The 11,540-nt window shown below is 49.5% G+C and overlaps 1 protein-coding gene across 1 annotated transcript; it reads left to right on the top strand.

Moving 5' to 3' along the window:
- Positions 1 to 28: 28 nt before the first annotated feature.
- Positions 29 to 3,561, top strand: PRR18 (proline rich 18). The gene is made up of 2 exons (XM_074863005.1): positions 29 to 984; positions 1,377 to 3,561. Exon 2 carries the CDS (start codon positions 2,332 to 2,334, stop codon positions 3,160 to 3,162), a length of 831 nt encoding a protein of 276 aa, XP_074719106.1. The 5' UTR covers positions 29 to 984; positions 1,377 to 2,331; the 3' UTR covers positions 3,163 to 3,561.
- The last annotated feature ends 7,979 nt before the right edge of the window (positions 3,562 to 11,540 follow it).

Below are 11,540 nucleotides of genomic sequence, written 5' to 3'. Positions count from 1 at the left end.
TAGAGGGCTGAAAACTTCAGCATTACACTTGAATAAAGATGAAAATATAGAAAGCGGGATATGTATATGACTGTGTCCAAATTTGGTTATTGGATTTGCAGAAGTGGCTTTAAAGCTTCTGTGTGTTACGGTTTAGACAAACTGTACGTTCTGACTTAAGCTGGTAACAAATTGAAGTGAAATACTCCAATGCTTTGCCTAGCTTCAATAAGATGTTTTCTAGTTTTTTTGCAACTAAGAGCTATTCAGTTATTCAGGAGCAGTTAAATCCTTAATGTTTGGCTGATATTATATTACAGGAGGTTCTTACCACAGGATGGGTGTGCTTGATTACCTGCATTCTAAACCCCAGTTTTTTGAATTATTTTTTTTCTGCTAATCCACAAATAGAAGAATGTGAGCTTCAGTGTCAGGAAGGGGAAAAACCCCTGTCTTTTAGTATTCAGGACCCAGGCTAAAGAGATGAATTGCGGTGTGTTCCTGTTAAATCTCAGTGTACGTTGCACAAAACAGCAGCATCTTTTGGGGGAGCTGTATGAAGGATGATTGCATGATTTTGTAGCTAAACTGCCAAACCAAGCCTCACTTTTCACTGATTAGTAACAATAAATTGCCAGTGAAGTATCCTTCTTGCTGGATGATAGGGGACCAGGTGGTCCCCACCGTGCAGCAGGCTCTTGGGCTTGTTAGTTCTCCATGGTGTAGTGACAGCCTCTCCAGTTCTGCCCATCACAGCCCTGGGGTGCCGGTGGACCCGTGAGTGAATTCTTAGTTCCTTTGAGTTTTCAGTTTGCATTGAAGGTGAACGAGTATGTGTGTAGGTAGTGCAGGCTGTCAGCCTGGAAATGACTGTCGCTGCCCTTTCCCCAGACGCTGCTTCTGACCATAACTGGCACAGGGAAGATCCCGTCCCGCTACTTGGAGCTTCAGGACTGAGCAGTTGCTTGCTCCAGAGTTGGTTTTGCCCGTTGACTACCAGTTCTGGTACACAATCACCTCCACTGTAATCTTTAATTAGAATGGTATTAGCTATTCAGATTTTTTTTCATTTATGCGCTGTGGTAAATAACAAAGCTAACGCTCATCTGTTAACACTATTAGATCACCATGGCTTCAAGAACTGAGGTCCAAAAGTTCTATGTACTGATATGATTTTATATATGCACTGAGGTCTGTTATATCATGTGCTTTCTTATTTGTTTTTCTCTCCTGAGTATTTAAGGGTTCTCTTTCTTCATCTACATACAGAGCACACACGCTGTGTTCTTTCATCGGTATCTTTTGCTCCTTCACATCCTATCGTTGTTTACTGTGTATGAATATTCCAAAAGTTCACAGCTGATGCATCCTCATTGTATGATTATCTTTTATGACAGTGTGAAACCATGGATGTGGAGATCTCTATCTGTGTGGATTGCATACACCCTACCCATCTTTTGGTGAAATTCTAATACCCTAATTAAAATAGTACTTTCAAGTACAATCTGTAGAAATTATATGCCATGACTGTTTAGACTAAATTTTTGAGTGGTAATAATCTTGGACTCAGAGGAAATGTAAGTTTACTTATTCCAACCACAGGAAACCTCTGTGTTACTATTCAAGGTACTTCTAAAGAGTAGGAAATTACTGCTTTCCTCCTCCTTTTAAAAAAAAAAAAAAAAAAAGGCAAAACAACAAAAAACCCACACACAACCAAAAAACAACAGAAGCGTAGAGCTTCACAGCGTAGAGCAATCACAGAAGGAAGGGAGGCTAGGAAGAAGGATCTCTGGACTGGGCTCTTTGTTACCAAGCGAGGCTGCTCTTGTCCTCCGAGGGGCTTGTGCCTTTTGGAATTTTACGTAGGTGCAAGTCCGCTCTCGGTCCCAGGGTGGCTGACCTCCCTCTTGTCCTGTCTGCCGGCCCTGGGTCACGGTCATTCGAGTAGTCCCGGAGCTCAAAAAGCCCTTAATCTTTTGAAGATGGCGCGAGGGTGCTGGTAAACGTGACAGTAACAGCCTCCGCCCTTCCACGCTTGGACGCTTGAGGACTGTGGGAGGCAGTGAGAGCCCGCCCGCCCTTCCCTCCGGCTCTGCCGGGGGCCGGCCGGGCGAGGCGCGGGGGAGGGCGGCGGCGGGCCCCGCCGGGGCGGCTCTGCGGGAAGGCGGACCGGCGGCCCCGTCCCCGCCCGCTCGCCCACCCCGCGCCGGGGAAGGGTGTTCCCGGGGCGGGCGAGGGGCGGGAAGGGGGCCGGGTTACCGAGGGGGAAAAGCGGCGGCGGCCGGCGCAGACGGAGCCCACGCCCCGCGCTGTCGCCGCCGGCCGGGGGCTGCTCGTCCGCCGGTCGCCATGGGGCTGCAGCCCCGGCGCGCAGCGGGGCCCTGTCCGCCGGCGGGGAGATGCGCCGCCCTGCCTGGAGCGCGCACCGCGGCCGCCTGGGCCCGTGGCGAGGAGCCGGAGGGCGCTCCCGGCCGCACCGCCTCCCTGCCGCCCGTCCTGCCGGCCCCCGCCGCCGCCTCCCCCGTCGCCGCCCGGGCGCAGCCCAAGAAGCCGCCGGCGGCGGCCCCTAAGAAGGCGGCGCCGCGACCCGCGGAGGAGAAGGCGGCGAGGAAGGCGCGGGGGGCGCCCCCGGAGCGGGCGGGCCCCCTCTCCAGCTCCTGGCCCTGCTCCTCACTGCAGCGGCAGCCGCCGCGGAGGCCGCCAGCCGAGCGCGGGGCGCGGCCGCAGCCCCAGCCCGCCCCGCCGCAGCCACGGGGTCGCCCGGGGGCGCCGGGGGCGGGCAGCCGCTCCTGCGAGAGCCTCGGCGGGGCGGCGGGGGAGACGGCGCTGCGCTTCTCGCTGAGCCTGCCCCCGGAGGCCATCAGGGTGCTGCAGCGGCGCAGCCTGGAGCGGCAGCGGGGGCAGCCCGCCCCCTCCCCCGGCGGCAGAGCGGCCCCGGCGCGGCGCGGCGGCCGGGCGGGCGGCGGCGACTTGCGCGCCCTGCTGAAAATCTCGCTGCTCAACGACAGGCACCGCTACGACGACGAGGAGTACGAGGAGGAGGAGGCGGCGGCGGCGGGGGCCGCGGTGGACGAGGGGCTGGTGCGGAAATGCACCGAGTGGCTGCGCGGCGTGGAGAGCGCGGCCGGCCGCGACCGCCCCGACAGGCTGGAGACGCTGCCGCACCTGGGCACCCTCTGAGCCCCGCCGGGGCAGCGGGACCTGCCGGCGGAGCGGCCCGGCGGGGCCCGGGGCGGAGGCGGCGCCGCCATCCGCCGCCCGTCGCTGTTGTGTCCTTTGTGCTGTCGTCCGCGCCGGAGGAGACCTGGCGGGTGCGGGTAGGGGCTGGACGGCGGGGCCCAGCGCCCGGAGCCGGTTCCTGGGGCGGCGCCGCCGCTGGGGCGAGGGACAAAGGAGCGGGCGCCGGCCCCCGCCCGCCGGTGCCCGGGTGCTGGGGGCGAGAGGAGCCGGCTGTGCCCCCGGGGTTTTTTTTAAGACTTCTGACTACTTTATAAGATGTGCGTAACGGTTTTGTATATTTGTACATAAAAGTGCATTTTTATTTATTTGAATAAACGCCCGGAGCTTTGTGTTGCCGCAGCCTTGGCGCCTCGGTGGCTTCGCGCTGGGCTGTCGCCGGTCGGGCCGTGAGGGCGGCAGCGCGCGCGGGTCGCCGTGAGGGTGAGGGCGGCGGGCGCGCGCCGCTGGGGCGCTCGCTGGTTTAGGAGCGACCGTCGCGACAGCCGCCGCGGCTCGGCGACAAACGACACGCGGAGCCGTTGGGCGCTCCCCGGGCAAGCGCAGCGCCGGGGGCTCAGCGAGGTAACGGCAACGGCGGCTGGGGGCGAGCCCCGCCCCTCCCCTCCCCGCCAGGCGGCGGCGGGGGCTCGGCGGCGGGAGCGGCCCTGCCGGGAGAGCCCCACACCACAGGAGGCGGGGGCGGCCGCGGCGCGGGCGGAGAGGGGGGGCTGCGCGTCGCCCCCCAGCCCCGGCAGTACCTGGGACACATCCGACCTTTGGAGCTGCCGCCAGTGTACGGGGGGTGGGGGGGAGCGGCAGGATCCTTTGTCAGCGTCCCCCGGCGGGTCCCTGGCCTCCCGCGGCCCGCCGCAGCCTCCCCGGCCGCCCCCCTGAGCTCTGGGTGTCGGCAGAGGCGAAGTGTACAACAATTACGAGTGGGAAAGAAAAGGTACATCGTCCCAGGCTTACGGTTGTTGTCTCGGCCACTTACTGCCGCGCTCGTATTGTTGTTATCCAGCTTCTCAGAACGAATGTAAGACCTAAATGTTTACTACGGTATGGTAAACATTTTGCAAATGAATGTTTGAGCGTGTAGGAACATGTTAAGTTCCATTTTCTTAGCAGAGTAAACTGCCACAAACTGGGAGTTACACATTTCATGTCAGTTGTTTACACCAAACGATGTCTGTCTTGACTGTTCCGTTAAATCATGGGAGATAAACCTTTCTATAGATTAACTGCATAATGTGAAATTAATGTGCTACATTTTGCACAATATCCCTTTTTGCTCCACGTTTGTTCAAACATTTTTTCCATCTGTTTTCCCCCTGAAACTTCAGAAATGACAGGGAAAATACTGTAAGAAAAGATTTCTTTATTAAATGCATTGATACAGCCATTGGAAAAATAATGAACCAATATAATGCAGGTGTGAAATAGCTACACTCAAAGGCCAGAGAAAAAAGCGTGGGGCATGAGGATGTGTGGAGAGTAATTCTATTTAAGTAATTGTAGAGAATCGTTTGTAGTGCTAGCTGTGAAACATGCATCTTCATATCATTTTAACTGAGTTTGCATGTAGTTCTTCTGTATTCATCGATTTTCAGTAACATCTTCAAGCAAATCTGCCTTAACAATTGCAAATTTCCTGCCAAATTTAATTTATGCTGGATTGATGTCAGACCCACTTTTTTTTCCCCCCTCTCTTCTAACAATGACGAAAACGGTAGTAGTTGAGCCGTAGCTGAGTTTTTCTCTTGTGGAAATGCGAGTTTATAAAGGAGAAGCCTGGACTCTTACAAATGTTGTTCCTTAAAACTGCTCCGTGCTTTCATATCGACGATAATATCCAACTGCAGCGAAGAGTAATTCACTCATTAAGGGCTGAAGTATGATAAATCTTCCTCATGAGGCTAAAAGCTGCTTTGTTTAGAGTCTGAAGTGCGGCAGGAAATTCAATAAATTTGAATGCACAACAGCAGCAAATACAGCATGACTTGGGGCGGCGGGGGGGGGGGGGGGGCGGGATTGAAGGGAACTGCCAAGTCTGACAAAGGAGGAACCTGCTCAAAGCACGCTAGAAGGAAGAATTTGAGAACTCGGGAACTGTTTGGATGGATTTTACTTTTTTTTTTTTTTTTTCCTAAAGAATTAATTTGAACAAAGCTACGCAGAGATCATGCAGCTAAGATCCTTTGTGTTGGCTACGTCATTGTCCATGGTAGTTGAAAGTGGGCCTGAGATGGGTTTATTTTCAGATGAGGATATGGAGTCCTGATTTAGGGCTGGATGTTAAGAGCCACTGGGCTCTCTGGAGTTGTATAACTAATGTCTGCTTGGAACAGTACCTCCTTCACTAAACATTAACATCAAGTTCTATTGTTTTCAATATTTGCTACCTTTTTGTTCTCTTTTAACAATAAATGATGCCCCTAGTGTTCTGAATACTTTCATCTGAAATGCCCATAAATCTTGCAAGCGATATTAGAATAGACAGAGGAAGCTACTTCCCACATACTGACAGTAACTTCTGTTAATTTTGCCTGTAGCTACCTCTCGGTGTTTTCAGTTAAAAAGAAAACTGGTGGATTCTAGTATCCAGAAATCGTAGGTGAATTAAAACTGCTTATTTACTTCATTAATATGTGGTATAATAGACATTTGAGCCCAGTGACAGGCTTCAAAAGGTAAAAATGCCTGTGGAGATTCAGACAGCAGTGAAAACCCTTAAGTCATTGCATTTGTCTTTGTGCAGCATCGCTACTGCTATCTTAAGATCCATTATTTAATTGTATGCCAATGGGCATCATATCACAAACTAATCACTATTCCTTTTCTTGCTGAAGGAGCGAGAGCGCTCTGAAGGGCTGAGAACTGAAAATTCCCACCACAGCACCCCCATCCCATCGGTCCCCGGTCAGCCTGGGCCTTTTCCCCGCCTGAGCCATGGGTTCAGGACAGGGTGCCGCTGGCACGGCTGGAAAATGCAAGCGGGATGCATCTCCTGTCCCTCGGCTGCTCCTGGGCTCGGTGAAGGCAAGGGGAGCTTCCCTGGGGCGGGTGGGGCTGCTGCCGGCTCCTCCTGATTCTCAGCCTCTGGAGCTGCTGCTCAGGAATACTTTTCAGGTAGCGCAGATCTGCTTTTGCCATAAGAACCATCAAGCAGCCTGGAAGTCCTACATTTGCTTTTTGCAGTATATTAGCCATCTTCAAAGTGACTCAGCCTAAGCCTCCCACTCATAACCCTTTTAGCTGCTGAAAGAGATTTATGAGCAGCTGGTGCCATGGATACTTAAAATAATCGATACTTGCTTCAGGGTAGATAGCTTCCCTTCTTCCTCCGAACACAGTATGATTTATGGTGGAAAAAGGAAAAAAACAAAACCAAAAACCATCACATATTCTGTCTCTCTTTTTTTTTTTTTTTTTTTTTTTTTTTTTTTTTTGAAGGTAGCTAATAAATGGCGTTGGCCTTACTGCTGTTTCTGAGCAAGCCTGGAGAAGGCAGAGTCCGGTGGAGCCCACGTCTGAGCAGCCGCAGCCCTGAGCACCGCTGGATTTGCTCTCGGGTTCCAGCCCGAATCTCAGGTTTCCCATCCCAGTGACACCGCCAGCGCTTCCTTCCCAGGGCTGAGGGGAGAGCCCAGATTTATGCTCTTTCGTGCTCTTCCTCACCAGAACGCTTCTAAAGCCCAGACAAGCGGTATTCCCCATGAGCTGCCCCCCTCAGCCGTGCCTGAGGGATCCCCCCCCGAGCTGGGGGGTGGCGGCTCCCCCACCCCGGGAGGACGGAGCGGCGGGGTAGCGTCTTTCTGGAGCAGCAACTCTCCTTCCATTTAGGAGGTGTTCCTTTGTTTTCGAGGGTTGTGTTTGTGAGGTACTTAAAGGCACGTTCTGTTTCCTCTCTTAAGCAAAGCCTCTCCTAAGTGGTGGTTTTGTAAAGAGAGGAAGGGCTTTTAAGAAGGTTTAGCTTTGATACTTCCTGAAAGAGAAATCACCGTTTTGCAACGACCCGTTACAGCAACGTTATTTTAAGTAATTTTTTCCCCTTCTTTGCGATGTATGACGAAGGGTTGAGAGCTCTGGAATGGCTTAAAGTTTTCTCGGTTCTTTTGCTTTTATAAAATCAAAGATATCAAACCCATCCGGTCTGTGTTTTGCACTAAGGTGTCCCGAGATCACGGCCTTAGGCGGTTCTTGCTGAGGGCTCACATCTTGGGTGGAAGTGCTAGGTGTAGTAAAATCTGTCCGAATGCTTTCTGCTCCCCAAATTAGTTTCACATTGTGGTGAAATGAACTGTTGGGTGAGGATCAACTGATGTTCAGCTTTCAGCACTCTGACTAAAGGAATGTAATTAGTTTCATCATCTTTCCTGTCATCGTCACACTTTTGAGCGCTGGTAAAAGTCGAGCTTTGAATGAAAAGGAAAAAAAAGTTCTTAATTAAACATAAAAATAAATTAGCACGGAAGCTATTCGCTTCTTGGCAATTAACACAGAAGAGAGCAAATTGGAGTAACTTGTGGTATTCCGATTACTTTTTAACGTTCACCTGGCTGAGTTCTACCCATCGGTGTAGTGCCCACAGCCGACCAGGTAAGTCACAGGGTGAGCGAATGGGAGAGAATTTACAGCATTTTCTTTGCCAGGGCGTTTTCTGAGTAGCAGATTTAAGCCCACCCCGAGTGGGAACAGCGCTAAGCGACAGAACTCTCAGCGCTTTAAATGACAGACTCACAGAGGCAGTTTACGACTAGAAGTAGGCGCCGAGAAAAGCCAAATTCTCAAAACCGGGCGCTGGGTGCGTGAAGCACCTGACTGCAGTAGCGGGGAAAAAGTTTGTCAGGCGTCCAGGAGGGGCTGGAGCGGAGCCGGGAAGGGGGTTGGGGGTGCGGCCCTGGGCTCCTCTGGGCGGGCCGGCGGGAAAGCAGCGGCCCCGGCACCGCCTCGCAGCGCGGCCCCGGCAGTGCCGGCCCTCCGGCTCCGGCAGGGACCCGCTCCGTCCTGGGAAACGGGTAATCGTGCTGCTCAGGAAGCAGCTCTGGCTTGGCTTTTTTTTTTGTAACTTCTCCTATAGTTCCTGATCCCCTATAGTTCCCATCTCCCCTTCCCCCCAACCCCTGCAGTACAAAGTTTTGAAGGCAAAGAGAAAAAGAGTGAACAGCTGAATAAATGTTTCTGGGAGGCTGTTGTGTGCGACTCTATGTCATTAGGATTTATTTTTTTACCACCGTGTGAAGCGCTGAACAGATCTCGAGAGTGAATTTCATGACTCTAAGCAAGTGGGCTCTCTTATACGTCGACGTGGCTTCTGCACGTCAGTTTGCAGTGAGGGAGAGCGCATTCCAGGGACACGCAAAAGCGCTCCGTGCGAGCATCGTTAACAAGGAGCACTGTGATGCCCCGGTGTTAAGTACTTGTCGTGAAGATATTTTGTACTGGTCCCTGTATTCAATTATTTGTTCTATGGAGAATGATTTTTTTCAATTCATAGGTAGTCACTGAGCTGCTTTTAACTTTGAGGAAAATGTTGTGTGTAGACTTTGTGCAGGTCATCTTAGGGTAGAAGTAACTTGGCCTGGCAGATGTATCTGGAGCATAATGACCAAGGTGCCATTAGCAAGTGATTCTTTTAAATTACCAATAGAAGGAAAATACGAATCCACCGCTTTCCATCCCCTGGCTTCTTAATTTTTCCCACTGAGTTTACAATAAGCTTCTGTCAAAACGGGAAATAGTCTGACCCAGATACTGTTAGTGATCACCATGATACCTTTAATTTAAAACTGGCAACATTGCGGGGGGAGGGGGGATGATTACTGTGAAATAGCAAATGCTGAATTCATATCGATGCTTACAATGCCTTTTGGACGGGTTTTCAGTTTCTGGCATTTTGGGGAAAGCTTATTGTGCAAGATATGGCATTCACATCCCTACTGCTAATCTATTGGTCATACTGACAGTTTACTCTTGGGGGTGTCGTCTTCTTTTTTTGGAGTTCTTATGAAATATGTCTCTTTAGTGCTTCTCTCTGCTGCCCATGGGAAATGCCTTGCTGCAAAGTTAAGTTTAATCAGTTTCTGTTGGTTTTGTTTGTTTGTTTTTTCCCTGCATTTATTTATAGAAATATGGTAAAGTAAACGCTGGTTTGTGTAGCAGCAGGAATTAAAAATCCTGCAATTTGGAGCCTGCAGGTTACTTCTAATGGTTTAATGAAATTTCTGAAATAGTAAGCCAATCGCCCATAGGCTTAAATCTGGTAGTCAGGAATCTCTACCTCCACTGACAAGTTATTTTTAAAATGCTGAAAGCCACAGGAACACCCATTAAGGATGTGTAGCTGTCAAAACTACAAACTACTTGGGGCAAAGGAGAAAGAAAATTGGGTTGTCTAGGGCAGCACTTTAGTGTAAGTAGAACCATGGACTAAGAAAAGTCATCCGCCAAATGGTGCTCTCGTCTGAATGAGCAACTGAAGAAATGAAGTATATCAAGTTAAAAATCCTAAAACATACCTTTCCTGAGTTGGAAGAGTTTATTTTTTGGGGAAAAAAATCCCATGATTTTATTTCCTTTTTCCTGAAAAGAAATTTGAAGGCAATAACTGTCTCCCTAACCTCTGGTGGATGAATACAGATTGTAAACAGAACAGATGGAGCACAGCAAACCTGGCTGATTCCCAGCTGTAGCAAAGCTCCCCCCTCGGCACAGCTGGCTGAGCTGCTGCTCACCGCGCCGGCTCCCTAAATCATCCCATCTAGGGAGCTTGGCTGGCCTGGGCTGGGCACCTTTGCTCATCTGCTTTGCTTTGGCTGATACAACCAGGGAGAGCTACTGCAAGTGGTCGAGTCAGCTGATGAAAATGAGACGGTTTGCTGTAAATCTTGATTGCACCCAGCAGGACTGAATACTTTATTTGTATTGCATTGGCCACCTGAAGAGTTTACTCTGCATCCCACTTTTTTTCTTTTTTTTCTTTTTTTTTTTTTTCCTTTTTTTTGGGGGGGGGGGGAGGGGCTCTTAAACCGTTGCTAGTTAGAAGCAAATGAATACAAAGGAGGTGGTGTTAGTAGTCATGCAGCAGCCTATTTCTATTGTCTCTTGGATAGGGTCACATAAAAAGTGGGACCTGACGCTCACAAATGTGCCTACATTGACCGTTTTAGTTGTTTCCAGGGGAAACAGCAAGTTGTGAGAGTGATCCTTGCTCTCACTGTTGCCTGGGTACTGCTAAACAGCAAAGGGGTTCGGTTTTGCTTAAGAAGCAAGCAGGGTAGGTCGCTAATGCTTCATTTTTTTTTTTTTTTTTCATAAAAAGAAAGAAAATACTTTGTGAGATCATACCTTAAGGTCACTGGTGTTTATATCTCATTCATAGCGCTGCAATTTATCCTCAGTTAATATAACAACAAAGTTAATAAAATAACCTTTGTTTTGATTCTCTGAATGATTCACCATCCCCCTTTGTGGCTGTTTTGTTCAAAAATAAAGGGGGGGAAGAGAGTATATTCTAAGTACAAAGGGAGAAGATAAAAGCATCAGTCTGTTTCTGTACCTCCTACGTAATATTGCCATAGTAACAAGGAGCTGAATGCGGCTGTTCATCACTGGATGCCGAGGTAAAGCAGACACTCTTCTTATTCAAAGGAATATTAGTAAAATACAGATTTTTAAGGTGTCAATAAGGAATTAGGAAAAAATGGTCTGCCTTACATAGCACACTCTGTAAGCTAATAATAAAGTGGCACTTTGAAAGAAGAGAGGGCAATTAAGGCATTTAGCAAACATTTATAATGCTGTAAATCAGAGCGTTTTATCTTCCACACAAAGCCATGCTGAGCTGTGAAGTGCAGTCACAGATAATATATTCTGACATTAAATTTACATGAGATGAACAGCTCTCTTTTCTTCTGCCTAATACATTTCTGGCCATGGCAGTTGGCTGTGGCAATTGCCAAATATTTGTACTGCAGCATTGACTGGCTATGCTCTAATCCGGATTAAAATATAAGTGGGTAAACTATTCTGTGTATTTAGGGCTGCATGATGTCTCCTGGACCCTGGTGCTACTTTTTTAACCATTAAACCACCTCCAGAGGGGATGAAATTCTGTTCTAGGCGTGTACATCAGGTAAAAATATGTATCTTTGAAATTTCAGTGAAAAGAAGAAATAGTTCAATTACTCTCAAGAGTAAAATTTGAGAAGGATAAAAAAGTGCACTTTTTTCAGTGCACTATTACTAGTGTAACTTACTGTTACTACTGCAGTTCTCTGTGCTTTGCAGCAAGAATTTGACATTTAACTTGTTGCATTTCTGTGTCCAGTAACACCTTTTTT

This window comes from Strix uralensis, chromosome 3, assembly GCF_047716275.1.
Source record: "Strix uralensis isolate ZFMK-TIS-50842 chromosome 3, bStrUra1, whole genome shotgun sequence".
Taxonomy (NCBI): domain Eukaryota; kingdom Metazoa; phylum Chordata; class Aves; order Strigiformes; family Strigidae; genus Strix; species Strix uralensis.
Note: the sequence above shows the minus strand (reverse complement) of the source record. Positions and strands in the feature narration are given on the sequence as shown.